The 17,005-nt window shown below is 45.2% G+C and overlaps 1 protein-coding gene across 6 annotated transcripts in view; it reads left to right on the forward strand.

The window, feature by feature from the left end:
• The window catches only part of CNOT7 (CCR4-NOT transcription complex subunit 7), a 37,196-nt gene extending 24,741 nt beyond the window's left edge, over nucleotides 1–12,455 (forward strand). For 5 of the 6 annotated variants that reach the window (XM_053251453.1, XM_053251451.1, XM_053251455.1 and 2 more), the window contains 3 exons: nucleotides 2,524–2,668; nucleotides 8,883–8,993; nucleotides 10,662–12,455. In XM_053251453.1, coding sequence (XP_053107428.1) covers nucleotides 2,524–2,668; nucleotides 8,883–8,993; nucleotides 10,662–10,790 — 385 coding nt within the window. In that variant the 3' untranslated portion in view covers nucleotides 10,791–12,455. Of the gene's footprint in view, nucleotides 1–2,523; nucleotides 2,669–8,882; nucleotides 8,994–9,507; nucleotides 9,666–10,661 lie in introns of all 6 variants that reach the window. The other variant, XR_008307590.1, reaches the window with a different exon arrangement.
• The last annotated feature ends 4,550 nt before the right edge of the window (nucleotides 12,456–17,005 follow it).

Below are 17,005 nucleotides of genomic sequence, written 5' to 3' on the forward strand. Positions count from 1 at the left end.
CTTTCTCCACTTGTGCTCTAGTCGTCTACCTCGCCGCTTCAGCTCCTTTAGTTCTTCTGTATACCAAGGGGCCAGTTTTGAAGTGGCTCGGAGAGGACGCTTAGGAGCGATCATGTCTACTGCCCCGGTGAGTGTGCTGTTCAAATTCTCCACCAGGGCATCAACAGGATCACCGGCAGAGCCAACACTAAATCCCTCCAAGGCTTCTTGAAATCCTATTGGATCCAATAACCTTCTCGGGTAGACCATCCTAATAGGTCCTTTGCCCCTGCGAAGGTGGGAAATGACTGTGAGTCCAACCTTAACCAGATGGTGGTCTGTCCATGACAATGGGGGAATCACAGAATTTTCCACCCACGGGACACCACCCTGATCAGAGTGAAAGACCAAATCAAATGTGTGACCAGCAGTGTTTGTTGGTCCCGAGACCACTTGAGATAGGCCCATAGTTGTCATGGCCGCTATGAACTCCTGAGCTGCCCTGAACAAATTGGTCCCGAAATGAACATTGAAGTCTTCCAGCACCACAAGCCTGAGCAACTCCTGCACCAAGCCTGAGACCAAGTCTGTCAGCTCAGTTAGGGACTCTGTTGAGCAGTGGGGTGATGGGTACACCAACAGAAGTCCCAGTCTATCCCTTCTCCCCAAACTTAAGTACACACATTCAATATGGTCCGAAAGTTCAACAGGGATCCTGGTAAGGGAAAGGTTATTCTGATAGACCACAGCCACTCCACCTCCCTGCCCACGGTCCCTCACCCGCTTCTCAACAGAGTACCCTGGAGGGAGAAGCTGGGACCACACTGGGCCCCCAGCCAGGTCTCAGTAATACATACCAGATCGGTGCCTTCATTCAGAATCAAATCATGGATGGTTTCTGATTTGTTCTGGACTGACCTGGCATTACAAAGGAGCAAGGTGAGGTTCCAAGGTTGGTTGTCACTGCTCCCCATGGTCAAAAGGCTGGCAGGACAGCTGGAAGGGGAAACAGCTGTTAGGTTTCCAAGTCCTCTTCCCCTGTAATGGCCCCCTGGCCTGCCAACATTACTTCTTCTGTTCCGCACCACGACTGGAATTGCCATCCCATGATCAGTGGATACGCTCCCTGTCTCCCCATCTCTGGATAAGCCCAGACACATTTATAAACAGAATTAAAACAGAATCACCCAAGACTAATTAAAACAGAAGTCACAACATTAAATACCCACCCACATGTGAATTCTTTTCCAGGAAACCTGGCCCTCACCCTCACTGCCCCCCGAAGTGGCTCCCCCAAAGGGAAGACCCCCTTTGGTGTCACTCCTTCAGTGGTGGGCCCACCGCCACAAGCAGCGTCCCTTTATAGGCCCAGAGATGACCACCCTGGTCAGATGGAAAGCAGGAACTGCTGAGTCACTCCTGGGCCCCGATCCTGCAGAGTAGCCACAGCCACACAGGTCAGGCATGGAGCTGGCAGATGGTCTCTCCCTCTCCCTCTCCTACAGGCAGGCACGCAGCAGCAGCAGCAGACAGCGAACACCAGTCTCTCCCCCTGGGGGCTGTCTGGGAAGCAGGTGGTCTCTTCCTCTGCTGCAGGGCTTCTTCTGAAAATCAGACAGCAACTAGCTAGTCTGTAGGGCATGTAGAGCTCAAGGCTCATTCTTGTGTTGCCAAATCAGGGTTTGGTATTGCATCTGAACTGAACAATAATGACTGAACACAGTGAGAGATTATTATGGGCAGCATCCAGAATAATTACATCCAAGCACCATTGAAATCAATGGGACAAGTTAGTCATGATTAACTTGTCCCATTCATTTCAGTGGGACATAGGTATGACTGACTGGATGCTGCCCTATATCAGAAATAGATCCAAATCAAAGCTCCCTGGAGCACATATATATATTTATTTATTTATTTGATTTAATATACTGCCCTTCCAAAATGGCTCAGGCCGGTTCACAACATGATAAAAACAATTAAAACAAATTAACAATTAAAATCAAACTATTAAAACACAATAAAACCAATAAAACAGCTAAAAGCCCTGAAAATCAGGGCAACAGTTTAAAACAATTAATCATTTAAAACTCTGGAAGGCCAGGCCAAATAAGTATGTTTTAAGGGCTCTCTTGAAGGACAGCAATGATCTCAAATTACGAATTTCTGCCAGGAGTGCATTCCATAGCCCAGGAGCAGCTACAGAGAAGGCCCGCCTCTGCGTCACCACCAGACGAACTGGTGGCAACTGGAGACGGACCTCCTCAGATGACCTTAACGTGCGGTGGGAATCATGTAAAAGAAGGCGCTCTCTTAGATATTTATTTGTATTTTCCCCATTCACATCAGTGATTGGGACAACTCAACTATGTAAAGAGATTTTGTTGAAATCACAGAGCACCTATAATCTTGGAAGGGATGCACATGTAGGGAAGGTAGACGATTCCTGGGGTTGTAGTTATTCTGTGAAAGAGAGGAGATCTTATGGAATGGCTACCCGTCTAATCTTAGGGTTTGTTCTTCCATTTTTGGTTACTTTTACAGTGGCTATGACTTTGGTTATCTGATCAAGATCTTGACGAATTCCAATTTACCCGAGGAAGAACTGGACTTCTTTGAGATCCTGAGATTGTTTTTCCCTGTCATTTATGATGTGAAGTACCTTATGAAGAGTTGCAAAAATCTCAAGGTAAATGGTATAATTCTCTCCGCAGGAATTAAAGAACTGTTTGTGCTATAGTGTTTCTTTTCTGGATAAGGAATGTACTTTACAGTATCTATTATATTAATTCTCGTAGACGTGCCTCTGTGGGGATGCGTCCCGGCAACCCAGCGGATTGGCTGGGCAGTGGAGATGCCGGATTGGCTTGTTGGCCGCGTAGGGAAGGGGCCGTTTGGGGAGGAAAAGAAAGGAAGGAAAGCGGGCAAGTGGAGAGGAGAACTGAACGGACTAGGACAGAAGGGAGGGGAGAGAAAGCGGGGGAGCCTGGCTGGGCAGAGACAAACAGTTGGCCTCGGAAGATGCTCTCTAGAGGGAGGGCTGCAGGAAGGAGCTGGCTGAACACTTGGCGACCCGACATTAGGGACTGGAGGAAGGAGGATGTGGCAACAGCCAGCAGGTAAAACACAAGCAGGCTAAAAAGCGGAGGCGGGGGGAGGGGAGCACGAATGAGAGAGAGAGAAAGTGAGAGAAAGAGGTGGAAACGGAGGAGGGAGCAAGCTGGGGCAGAAGGATTTGTGGGGAGGGGACTGAGGCAGAAGGATTGGGGGGTAGGGGAGTAGGAGTATTGGCCGGCCCACACTGGCGGGCCTGGCCTGGCGACCGGTGGTGGCCGCAGACTCTAGTGATTGAGAGAGGCGCGCGGGGGGGGGGGAGAGACAGCGCGAGCGAGAGAGGCGCGCGGGGGGGGGAGAGACAGCGCGAGCGAGAGAGGCGCGCGGGGGGGAGAGACAGCGCGAGCGAGAGAGGCGCGCGGGGGGAGAGACAGCGCGAGCGAGAGAGGCGCGCGGGGGGGAGAGACAGCGCGAGCGAGAGAGGCGCGCGGGGGGGAGAGACAGCGCGAGCGAGAGAGGCGCGCGGGGGGGAGAGACAGCGCGAGCGAGAGAGGCGCGCGGGGGGGGGAGACAGCGCGAGCGAGAGAGGCGCGCGGGGGGGAGACAGCGCGAGCGAGAGAGGCGCGCGGGGGGGGAGACAGCGCGAGCGAGAGAGGCGCGCGGGGGGGGAGACAGCGCGAGCGAGAGAGGCGCGCGGGGGGGAGAGACAGCGCGAGCGAGAGAGGCGCGCGGGGGGGAGAGACAGCGCGAGCGAGAGAGGCGCGCGGGGGGGAGACAGCGCGAGCGAGAGAGGCGCGCGGGGGGGGGAGACAGCGCGAGCGAGAGAGGCGCGCGGGGGGGGAGACAGCGCGAGCGAGAGAGGCGCGCGGGGGGAGACAGCGCGAGCGAGAGAGGCGCGCGGGGGGAGACAGCGCGGGCGAGAGAGGCGCGCGGGGGGGAGACAGCGCGGGCGAGAGAGGCGCGCGGGGGGGAGAGACAGCGCGAGCGAGAGAGGTGCGCGGGGGGGGGGGAGAGGCGCGCGGGGGGGGGAGAGACAGCCAAACAAATTCTCCCAACTAACCCCAAAAAGGAAGTGAACTACCGCACAGATGCTCTGTGCGGGTTCAGCTAGTTGTCTCTAAACTATTAAGTTACACCTAGTTCTCACAGAGAAATAACCTCACTGATAACATCCCCATAGAAATGTAGATGCTTGAGAGAAGGGTTCTAGCCTTGTTTTTGTACATCTCTGTATGGAGAAGCATTCACTCATGTTGGCTATAACCTGCACTCTGAAACTGGTACAGCCCAGACACATGTTTACCCCTTTAAAGAGGACTAAACCTTAAGTCAGGGCTGCTCAACTTCGGCCCTCCTGCAGATGTTGGCCTACAACTTCCATAATCCCTGGCTATTGGGCACTGTGGCTGGGGATTATGGGAGTCTAAAAACAGCTGGAGGCCTAGGTTGAGCAGGCCCGCCTTAAGTCAGTCTAGTGTGTTTAGTATTAGAAAAAGAAAAAACTAGTTAACTTAACTAGTTAAAGATAAGATGAAGGCAAGGTTGTGCAATTAGATTTGTGGGGCCTTTCTGTGACAAAATAACAGTCATGTTCTAGCATTTGTGTGTGTTTGCTGTAGAATGAGAGACGTGCACTTCAGGCAGTGATCCAGTGTCTTGTTCCCTTCTCGGCTTAAAAGTAGCCCCTGGTGCTGCATAGTTCTGAAGCCTAGTTTCAAAAACAGATTGCAGTGGCCTGCACGAAGCTTAGGTGACACAAATCCTACTGTGTGAGCGGACAAGATCTTTCGTTTTTTCTCAGTTGGTCGCAATTGCCTACTCCACTGCGGGGCTGCTGTTTTCTGAGCCTGAGGGTAAGGAAAATGCTGAACCACAAGTCTTAAGACGTTAGTCACACAGGAGCTCTAAACAGAAAGTTCTGAGGAGACTTTGTGCGACTATAGCAGTCTTCTTTTCTCACGGCTGCTGTAGCTGCTAGCAGGGAGCTTCCTTTCAGCCTACTCTCACCTTTGCTGCCTTGGCTAGTAGTAGTTTTCATGTTGTTCCCCATATGCGTTAAGAAGTTGAGTGCTTCTGGAAGGTAAGAAAGTGACATCACAGAGTTGGCTGGAAATGAAGAAGGCTCTCCATGGGTGTCTGCAGCAGCTATCGGAACCAATAGCTATTAGAGTCACCCAGAGGCTTCTCACCAGCTGGCATCACTCTCTAAGGCTCCTGTGTGAACGGAGTCTGAGACTTCTTACAGCAGCTTAGTGGGAAAGTTAAATAGAAGTGTTATTCACTCCTATGTCACCTCGGTAGGCAAGCACAAGAGCAGCAGAGCATGTCAAGAAACGAAGGGTGGTTTTTTGTATGTGTTTGTGTTCTGTTGAGCATAACATTTTTTTTAAAAACCTCTCTGCTTAGATGCCAGTAGAGCTAGTAACTGGCTTGTTCTGTTAGGCATAATAACACTGGGTGATGTGTTAGACTGAGAACACCCAAAACGGAGGCATGAAAGGAAGAACAGCAAAGTGGATTATTACTGCTCTTGTGTTAACAGAAACAGTTGTGAAAGGAATCCTCTGCCATACAAACTGATACGGAAATTAAAGGTGCAGAATTAACCTGAGGCAAGGGATAGCTTAGAATTTATGAAGGAAAGCAATGTGTGTATATGTAAGCAGGTAGCCGATGATAACTGGATGCTGATCTGCAGTGTGGTGAAGTCCTAGTTAAGGGTAGCTGGTCATTCTTGATAATATTGCTGCGTGCCTGATGGGATGGATGTTAAGACAGTTTGCTCCGAAATCTGGATTATGAATTGTTCCCAGACTAGGAATATTATAGATTGTTTTAAAGAAGAGGATGCAGATACTACAAATCTTGGCTGAAGGTTTTTTGGGTGGGGTGCAAAGTGAGAATTCTTAACCTACGCATAAAGAAATTATACGGAGTGTACTTCTCTGATAATATGAAGTGGCTGTACAGGTAATAGGAATAGGTTTTCCAGTTTTGCATGACTTCATTATAGCCCTTTGCTTGAATTATATGCAACCATTCTACTAGTGGAATTAAAATGAATGTTCTTTAATGTTTTCATAATGGGAATCTTCTCTATGCACATGGGCAAATCTCTATAGCTGCTTTGCTAAATTGTCTTATATTGTGCTAGTGAATACATTGTTTTGTTACATGTGGAACAATAAATTACTATTTTACTTTTAGAATACCTAATTTGTCATCTTTTAAATTTATCTTGAGGACAATAGAACTGCTGCAATGGGCAATGTGAGTGTCTAGGGGAAAGATGCACATTGAGAGCTGATGTTGTATACTGTAAGCCTTGACTTTTGCCGGGGGTGGGGGAGGGATCTGGGAGCCAGATAGTGGACCCTTGACGAAATTACTGCACTTGATTATCAATATTGTGGAGGGAAAGGTAAATGGGCTACTCTTTACAAGTAACAGACTTAGAACAGAAACAGGACTACCTAGAACAAATAGTGATTCTATGAAATAACTCTGTCTCTGAATATCCTAGTCAAGGTGCCACAGTTAAATTTCTAGGCACCATCGCTGCCCGGCATCTAGGATTTGCTAATCCCTGGTGTTCTTGCTAACAGACCAAGCTATAACTCAGGGTCCCTGCCATGATCTCCCAAAGTGGCCTCAGGCAAGCCGCTCCCTCTCAGCCTCAGCTGCAGTATAGGGCTAATAATACAAACTTTCCTTACAGGGTTGTTGTAAGGATTGCAACAAGAGAATTCATTACTATGAAACATTTTTGAACACTTGGAACAGCTACACAAATGCTAGCTATTTGTCTGTCTGTCTGTCTGTCTGTCTGTCTATCTGCTGCTGCTATTAGTACTGCTGCGACATTAACCACTATTTTAAGATGCTATGAAAGCTCCCATTGTTAGGTTTGTAACACTTTAAGGGCCTGAGGGTTTTCTTGCAGATTCTTTTTGGGTCTGCTGGGAAGATGGATCATAGGACACACTGGGTAACTTGCCCCAGGTTCCTATAGTACTGCCATCTCTCCTGCATCTTAATGTTTTCCTCTCCCAATTCTGTATTCATTTCCCCTTTCTGCTACTGCCTTTCGTTATCTTCATTCCCAACCTTTTTCCCTGCAGCTGGATGAAACATATAGAAGATAGGTGGAGAGCTTAGAAGAAGAGTGGCAAGATTATATAAAGCTAGAGGCTGGACAGAGATGAGGCCTGTGCAGAGCAAGCAGTGCTCTGACAAAGCTGGCCTGTGATCATATCCAAGGACTGAAAGAGATTCGAATGCCTCTTAGTTTTTGAGATATTTTATGCCAGATTCCCTTTCAGAATCCCTTTTTAAAGTTGTCTGACAGTTTTCTGCAGAGAGGAATTCTGCTATGTTTTCTGTTCAATATTACTTGCTCTAAATTCCAGAGCTTGAAATCTGTACTAGCTGTCATTTTAAAATAAAACACTTGATTCTAAAACCTTGATTCTCAAACCTTGAGCTGTCTCAGAGTCTTGAAAGGTAGAAAAATAGGCTCTTGAGCTTTGAGTGGTAAGAGGAGGGAGTCTTTATTTCAGATAACCTTTTAAGTACCTATCCCAGTAATGCTTTTGTGATTGTATGATTTGTTCCCCTGCGCAGTTCCTAATCTGAAAAATATTTATTTAAAATATAGCACCATTTCCTAGTTTACACTAGAACCCCTCGTAGCAACTTGCAACAACATTAAAAAAAAACCACATACAACAATATACAAGCATTCTGTCCACTGCAGGAGTGGGGGTACATTTACAGCCTTGCAGACACTGCCCATATTATGGCCAGTAGTCTCTCTACTTTTTTTCATCTCTGTGCAGAATGAATTTTGTTCTGGGTGGCAGTATCAAGGCACAGTGTGTGCACATGCATTCAGAGTGGGGCTGCTGATTCAACCTGAGTGGGATCTAAAATTAACTGAGCAGACATCAGAAAACTTGTGAGTGCGTGCACGTGTGCACACCTTAAAGGGAACAGTGATTATGACTCCATGAGGCTATTCACACACGTGTACAAAACTGGGCTGTGAACCACCAGGTTCACATGCCAATTCCAGCAGCACCACAGTGGCAAATGCGCCTAAGAAGCCTCCCTTCAAAACAAGGTTAGGAGAGCGAGCGCTCACCTAACCTTGTTTTCCTGCTCATCCGCGGCTGCCAGACTGCAGGGATCCCCATGATGCACTGTGTTGTCCTGGCCCCGACCCTCCCCACTGCCTGGGTGTGCAGGGAATCATCTGGGCACGCGGACAGCACGCCCAGCACAGGAGGAGCAGTCATCTGTGGGGAAGGTAAGTCTAACTTGCCTTCCCTGCAGCCCGCTCTGGAGCCCTTCTCACCAGTCGGGAGATTATACAAACTGGGCTGTCTTCTTCACCTTGGTTGCTGTTTGGCAGCCAGTGTACTGCAGTGCAACACCCCCAGCCCTCTTCAAGACTGCACCAAGAAACAGTAAAGAAATGTTTGAACTGACCTGGAATCCTTGATGCTTTGACATGGGCCTTGTAGTGTTTGAAAGATGTAGTGCTCCAAAGATTCAGTATGAAGATATGCAGAAGGTCTTTACTTTCATCACTGAAGATTTCCACCAGGATTTTGAGATGAAAAGAAAAACTGTTTTTCAGCAGTGTGTTCATTGTGGATTTCACTTCCTCTCAAAAATTTCTGCTAGAAACTCTGTGTGTGTATATGCATGTGTGTGCGCGCGTGTGTGTGTGTGCATGCGTGAGAGACAGACAGACAGACAGACAGACTCACTCTTCATCTACTATTCTGTGACCTGATGTCATAACTCGGAAGCTTTTTGATTGTTCAGCCATTCTCTTTTTTCAGGGTGGATTGCAAGAAGTTGCTGAGCAATTAGAGTTGGAGAGGATAGGACCACAACATCAGGCAGGATCTGATTCTTTACTTACAGGCATGGCTTTCTTCAAAATGAGAGAGGTAAGTGTGAATATGTTTGGTTTTGTTTGAGGAACTTGAATGAAGGTCATTTTTAATCCCCACAGGGATTGTGGCCAGTGAAGGTAACCTTAGCATTTTAATGTGTCAAAGAGCCTTTCTGGTTTAGGCCCAAAGCCAATCTAGTCCAGCGTCATGTTTCCCACAGTGGCCAACCAGATGCCTCCTGGGAAGCTCACAAGCAGAAGATGAAGGCATCCCTCTGCTCTTGTTCCCTTGCCACTGAACTGGAGGCAGCCTATAGCCATCAAGATGAATAGGGGTAACTGCCCCTCGGGAGGCAGGCGCCATTGTGTGACTTCTCCTTTGAAGCCTGCCCTCGGCACCAGTTTGCATGACTAAAAGGCAGCAGTATGCCCTCCCATGGGGTGACTTCAGATGTATGTTGCAAATGGAAGAAAAGCATGTGAGGCCAACACTTGTTTTAAATGAGGCTGAGTCAGTCATGCTTTCATGACATGATATTCTATCACTCCCTCCTGTCTTTTCTTCCTAGAGTCTGCAATGTCCACCCATAGAGAATACTTGTACACCTTTCGCTCCTTTGCTCTGGTGCTCTGCACTGTTTTCTTAGAAGGCCGAAACAAAGCACCAGTTTCTGCTGCAGGGCTTGGTGTGACACGATGGTGCCTGCTACTGTTGCTGCCACCTTGAGTAAGGAAAAAAAATTAACGGAGAGGCGTAACTAGGCTGCAGCTACAACGCTCTGGTTTCTCCTGATGGACTGACTGGAACTGCTAATCTGGAGCAGTCAGGGACTAACATGGAATTAGTCGAGAGGAATTAATTTGAGAGGAGAGCTGGTCTTGTGGTAGCAAGCATGACTTGTCCCCTTAGCTAAGCAGGGTCCACCCTGGTTGCATATGAAAGGGAAACTAGAAGTGTGAGCACTGGAAGATATTCCCCTCAGGGGATGGAGCTGTTCTGGGAAGAGCAGAAGATTCCAAGTTCCCTCCCTGGCTTCTCCAAGATAGGGCTGAGAGAGATTCCTGCCTGCAACCTTGGAGAAGCTGCTGCCAGTCTGTGAAGACAATTCTGAGCTAGATAGACCAATGGTCTGATCCAATATATGCCAGATTCCTATGTTCCTTCCTATGTAATTCTGTTCCTGGTGAAGGAATGAGGAAAGATTGGGTGTTTGTCAGTGCCCTGCTATATTTGTGTTGATTCAGAAGAAGTTAAGAGAGAGCATGGTGGAGGTGAGGCTGTTAGGCAAGCACCCACAATTCCCTTTATGCCTACCAGCAAAACTGGTGTGTGGTGGCAAATTTGATATTAACTGGCAATAGGGTTACCCGCTTCCCCCACCCCGCTCCTGACAGTGTTTGTTCCTCTAGCAGCTGTATACGATGGGCAGAAATGTAACAGCTGCATTATTTCCCATTGTTCATATAGTTTTTTCCATTATGCAGATATGGTGATGGGAAACACTGCAGCTGTTAAAAAGTACAGTCTTTCTGAGGTGGGGGGGGAAACCAACATGTCATATTGGCAGTAGGGGCAAGGGTTTCATACCAAGCATAGAAGGCAGTCTTTTAGTTGCTCTAGTTTGAGTTTCAAGCAGTGAAATACTCACACAAACAGTTGCTTTATTCACTGTTTGCCTTCAAAGAAAGGCCAATAATACTGATGTGATTAAATATTTTTCAGATGTTCTTTGAAGATCACATTGATGATGCCAAGTACTGTGGTCATTTGTACGGTCTTGGTTCTGGTTCATCTTATGTACAGAATGGGACAGGAAATGCATATGAAGAAGAAGCCAACAAGCAATCATGACATGAAATGGAAAGCCACTTTTTCTGAGCTCCACATGCTTGTACATAGGTTTTATCTCTGGTTGAATCCCTTGGACAATAAGGTGTTCTTTACCTCCCTTTATCAGCACACTTTGGTTTCTGCCTTTGTATGTACTAAATCTGACTGTTCTTATCCCAGTTCTTTGACCTTGATGTGTAGGCATTTCTGGGTTAAATGTGGCCTTGTACCTTGCCCACCTGTACACAAGCACGTGTAGGAGCAGTGTGGCAGATAGAAGAGGAAAGCGAAAACGATAATGAAATTTCTGATAAACGTTAATTGGTCTTAGAATTGCTTTATTATCTTCCCCCACCCTCTTTCCCCAAACTGAACTAGCACTGATTGTAACCATTTCCCCAATTTGATGTTTCTCCCTCCCAGTGTACAGGAGTTTTAGCTATTCAAGATTGTGGACCATCACATTTGCACTTTAGAAGAGTGACTCTGAGTCAGATCCTCTGTTTTATCTGAAGTTTTGGTTTTTCTACCTAGAGAAAACAGTCCTCTGCCAACTTGGGGCAACTTCATCGTTGTTCTCCCCCTTCCCCCCAGGTTTCATACCCATTGAACAAAACCACACTCGCTGCATAATCTCTTTTCAAAACTACTGAAATCTTAGCAACTGCTCTTGTATCTAAACTGGTGTTTGGTCTTCCAAGTGTGTCCTGCACACACCAGCTTCTAATTGGCTTGCCAGTTTAATACTGCTCTGTGATGGAGGTAACTAAGTGGAGTTATAAGGAATCTCTCCTGTGTGCACTACATTGGATTGAGGGGCTGCCACACAAGAATGCATCTGTACCCTACGCAGCTCCTGGTCGTTTAAGTGTTCAGGATAAGTTCCTTGTTGTTTGCCCCCACGTCTGAAAACAAGCTTTATAGCCTTCAGGAAAGATTCTGTGGTGTTCTGCTTTTTGTGTGTCTGAGCTGAATAATTGGAAGGATGGAAACTGCAGTTAGACTAACAGCACACATTCATTGTGGATTTATTTCCTTACTCCTGTTCCAGCAAGCTGTGCCCAAACAATACTTTCTATTTTAAAACCTTATTTATTGTGTACTTGAATAGATGAACACAAGTCAACTAAGGATGAGATCCAAAGATCTGAAGCCAACTTGATACTGAGTTAATAAAAAAGGAAGATAGATTTGTCCTTTTTGTAGCTGCTACAAAGGTATTTGTTGTAAAACAACAAATCTATTTGTACCTAATAAAGTTACCTGAGGCTTGTAATGCTAGCTTATTTTTTTGAGTCTCTTAGCAATATATTTTATAAATGCATTATTTTATTAAAGGACCATGAAGTACTTTCTTAACCATGCAGAGCATGCACACCCAGAGCAGTTGTGCAAGAAGACTTTTAATTGGTATTGAATAGCTAAACCCTATCCTGAAATGATGGAGTGCCTGTGGCAGCATTTGACATATGTCGGCTACACTGAAAATCAATAGAAGTCAATCTCAAAAATGTTCAGCAAGTTGATCTTTTTGCTATGTACTTGTTTTTCTTTTTTTTTTCCTCATTAAGTTACAATGATGTAACTGGGTGGTCCTTTTTAAAGAAAAATAACAAAGACATTTGCATAAGAGGGTATTTGTTTTTAAAGCTTTTGTAAATAAAGGCTTAAAAATGTTTTCTTACATCTCTTACAGACTTGTGGTTTTGTCTTGAAACCTTTAGTGGCATGTCTGTGTACCTTCTAATCCTTCGTGTGTTCTGTGCTTTCTTGGGTTCATCAGCATAGTAGCTTTACCCTAATCTCACTACACATGAGCCTGTTCAGCTTCTCAAACTGTGAGTCAGGACCCATGGGGCAGGAGGGAGTCACAGGCAACTTTAAAGGGGGCTAGGAGGGAGCTGTCAGAAGGCAGGAGACTTACCTGATGTCTTTGAGAGGCACGGGGATGGTTGGGGCAATGGGAAGCAGAGAGAGAGCTTTAATCACAGGGGTGGGGTTTGTGTAACTTTACATTATTTTGTGGGGGGTAGGGGCAGTCCCAGTATCAAAAGGTTTGAGAACCCCTGGAGTAGTCTCCAAGCTTTTTCAAAAATATTTTTAGTTGGTGGCTCTGTAAAATTGTTAGGAATTGCAATTCTGCTGCATGGGTAGTTTAGCTATAAATGATGGAACAGAAAGGACCATGAAGTCTCATACCTCTGCAATGGTAGAAATGCCTTAAACTTTTGCTGTTTGACATACTCAGCTAATATCCTGAAAATTGGAAAGATGGAATATTAAAGCTTCTGTAGGCAATTTGTCATGTTTTCTAGTCATAAATTGGATTCATTTCCTGAAATCTAACTAAAATTTGTACTATTTCAACTTGAACCCATTTATTCTTGCATATTTCTCTTATGGATGGCTTCTGCCACTGACCATGGTGGAGAAATGTAAATACTATGAATGATTAATTCTTCAACCATTTCTGTAACACAGTGATTTTCAAAGTATAGGATGTTGTCCACTGGGTCCCTTGCTAATTAAAAGTTTTATGACATCTTAAAATATGAGCCTTAACATTTTAAGAGTAACATTACAATCACTGAGATAGAGGATTTATAACTTTTTTTTCTGGTAAGACTGCTAAATTTTAAGTTTATGTACTACATGCACAGTGTAGCAGTTTTGAATGTCACCAATCAATGAATAAGAATATTTTCCAACTCACTGCCATGGAGACATGAACTTCAAAACACAGTCAATAAGCTGTAGTGTGTATTGCCCTACTGTGATTTTATGAACACTTTTGATAAGAATAAAAGATTATTTTGGATCACAGGGGTAAGTGATTGCCTTGAAGAAGAGTTTGAGAACTGCTGTGCTCAGTGTATTCTGTGGTAATAATAACTTGCTCTAATTAGGTGGTTATCTATGAGACTGAGCTGAGATGTCTGGGAAGCATAAAACATCATTTAGATTTAGAGCAGGGCTGTTCAACTTGGGCCCTTTTGCAAATGTTGGCCTACTGCTCCCATAATCCCTGACTATTGGCCACCATGGCTGTGGATTATAGGAGTTTTAGTTTAAAAAAAAAAAAAAAAACAGCTGGGGGGCCTACATTGAGCAGACCTGGTTTAGAATTTGAGTTTGAATGCATGCATGCATGCAATAATTTTTCAGGGTCAACTTTTTGTTGTGAGCACTGATGAGGCCTTACATGAGAGGGAGGGATCATTATCATATTTATATACCGTCTGACCTGTACGCTAGGCAGTGTACATAAGTTAAAATACAAATATAAAACAGTATAAAATGATCAAAACAATTTTGTGATATAAAACTGATGATTTAAAATTAATTAATTACAAGCTTGAACAAAACAGGTGTGTATTAAGGGCTGGTGTTTTTCTTTTAAGCCAGAGATGCAGAAGCTCTGAATTCGTCAGAGTGCATTCCAGAGTCCTGGTGCAGTCACAGAAAAGGCCTGGTCCTGAGTAGCCACCCAAGGAGCCAGTGGTAGCTGTAACCCAACCTCCCAAGATGAGAATTGGATATGGGACCTATACCCACCAGTACCTAATGAAGACAGAGGCCCAGTCAGCATGTATGCGTTGCTGTGTGCCTCCCCCTATTAAACATGTTTGAGTGACCAGCAACTTTTTTAAAAAGTCTTTTTAAAGGCTTGCTTAAGTGTCTATGAATTCAGTCTTCTGCTTGTGGTCGGAATGCCACTGCATGGTAAACCCCTAAGCTATTTGTTCAGTTTATACTGGTTATAAACTAGTTTGCTATGGCATTTCCAAAGTTAAATCAATTAGTGTAATTTTTGTTAATGTGTCCTAATATGAGCAAGTCTCAATTTGCCTCCATATTCTGCAGTTTTGTTCCAATGTTAACCCACAGCTAGGTGATGGACTACAGCTTATTGATGGCCAAAACCAAGAATCCCAAACCATCCTTATAGAATCCCATGCTTTGTTCAGACATTAGAGAGACAATAAGGAGTTTAAGTCAAATTTTTACACAGTTCTTGATGGAACTGCCTGCTATGTTCTTAGTCTGCAGTAGGCAACAGAATTGACACCAACAATCAAAGAGCAAAGTCTGCCTTCCTGAAAAGGCACTGAATCGGTTGCTCCTGGAGGTTCATGAATTAGGTCCCAGCTGATAGCACAAGCATCTCCAAAAGATGTTGCTGAGGTGATGTGGACTCTCGGTTTCTGATCCACCTCTCGCTGTAGTGGACTGGATATGCCTAGTGGTCCTAATCAACAGCCAAAAGGCCTGTGTGCAATTCTGTGTGCTGTACATGGGTAGCATTATGCTAGCTGTTGTACTAGTATATTCCTGGAGGCAGTGAAGAAGGGGAGGGCTCAAGAGAATGGAGGGCACTCCAGGCAATGGTTGCTAGGGGGACAAGAACATTGGAGTGGTAGTTGAGGGGAGGACAGTTGAAGGAGGAAAGGGGATGAAAACAGAGTGACGAAATAATGGGATTGAGACTTTGGCAAGTGAAGGCAGCTGTGTATTGTCAATAGAGGCAAGAAGGGGGCAGGCTAGAGATGAAGGAAGGATAAGAGGACTTTGACTTTGGTGGACAAACCAGCAGTGAGGAGGATTGCAGCACCAAGGCAACGAGCAGAACTACTTTTGCGGCATATTGGAAAGCAGGGAGAAAACTCTTGTATAGGGGGATTTTAGATGGGTTTTTTTTAGTTACTGTTCCTTTATTTTTATAAAAGTTGTTTGAAGACATTCTGGGTTCTATCTCTTCTTGCAGATTAATATTAGAGTGGGCTATAGCCTGTATTTGTCACCCCTTGTTTTGGCAACAGGATCTGGAAAGTAGAGGTTAAAAAACGCAGTAAGCATGGAACCTGGGGATGGGCAAAACACTGAAAGACCAAATTCTATGGCATTTCCTAATCCACCATATTATGCTGGTGCTCTCTGGTTTCCCACTTACTCTGGAGAGCCAGGAAGGAGAAATATGCTGGCAGATTTCCAGGAAAGAATCAGGATGATGCTAAGACTTATCAAATACCTAAGATAAAAATTGTTCTAGGACCATTAGAGGGGTTATCCAGGAAAGAGTCAAAGGCCTTGGCTCCAGGTCAGAAAGAAGCAATTAAGATGATTATTAAGAATTTGCAGGCTGTATTTTCACTAAAGACCCTTCTTCAAATACAAGAGCAGTTCTCCAGTAAGCAGGGTTTAGATGAATCCACATGATTGTATCCGCAGGTTAGAAGAGCAGGCCTTGTGCCATTGACTATTTGCAGCCTGGAAGCTTAAGACATGTTGGAGATAAATTAAAGGACAAAGTTATATAAAGGATGGGGGCTGGCACTCAGTAGGGAAATATGGTTACAACATAATTGGCATCCAGAGAAATGTTTCTGGGACTTCAGGCAATTGGCACTGCAGCTATGGGACAAGGAGTCCAGCTGTAATAATACAGAATGGGAAAATGTGTTCTCAATTCTGAGAGCTTGCCCTTGGTTGTAGAAGACAGAGAATGAATGGAAGGAGGAGGAGCAACTAAAATAAATTGTGGATCCTATTGTGAAATTTCAGAAACTGACCACAAAGCTCAAAGAAGAAAACAGCTGGCAGAGGGGAATTTCCCCCCACCAGTCTATGAGTGGGATGAATTTTGATACGAATATTCATCCCACTCGCAGATCTGAATCGCAGTTAAAATGTCCAGACTATTTATCAATGACATTGGTAAATGGTATGTACCTCAGTAATATAGAGCAGCATTAAACTTTGTTGCCCCAGGTCTTGATGAGGAATGCTGAGGGAGAACAAGAAACAACAATCTCCAGAGGTTTTAGAGAAGAAGTTGGTGGGAAAATGGCCTGTAGTCCCAGTGAAATTTAGAAAGATCACTATACCTGCGTTGCTTGATACTGGTTTGCAGCTGACACAATAGAGCTAGGGGAGAAATTAGAACATTGGGATGAAGGGAAGAAAAACCCTCTGCCATCCGACTGGGCTCCTCTAATTGGAGGGAACAGCCAGGAAATAACTCAGGATATATTAAGGACATAGAATGTCTGGGGAAACAATTTGGCCAACACAGCTGCCTTTACTAAGCTCCACTTTTCTCTTCCTAGAAGTCTTTCCTGTACAATATACCTTTTCCCCTCCAAGTCACCAGCTCACCCTCTCTTCCCTGTTAATAGGGTTGTGCAATTTGATTTGGGGTCAAATTGATTTGGGTTGAATAGGGGGCAATTAACAGA

The sequence above is a fragment of the Hemicordylus capensis genome, chromosome 5 (assembly GCF_027244095.1).
Source record: "Hemicordylus capensis ecotype Gifberg chromosome 5, rHemCap1.1.pri, whole genome shotgun sequence".
NCBI classification, from domain to species: domain Eukaryota; kingdom Metazoa; phylum Chordata; class Lepidosauria; order Squamata; family Cordylidae; genus Hemicordylus; species Hemicordylus capensis.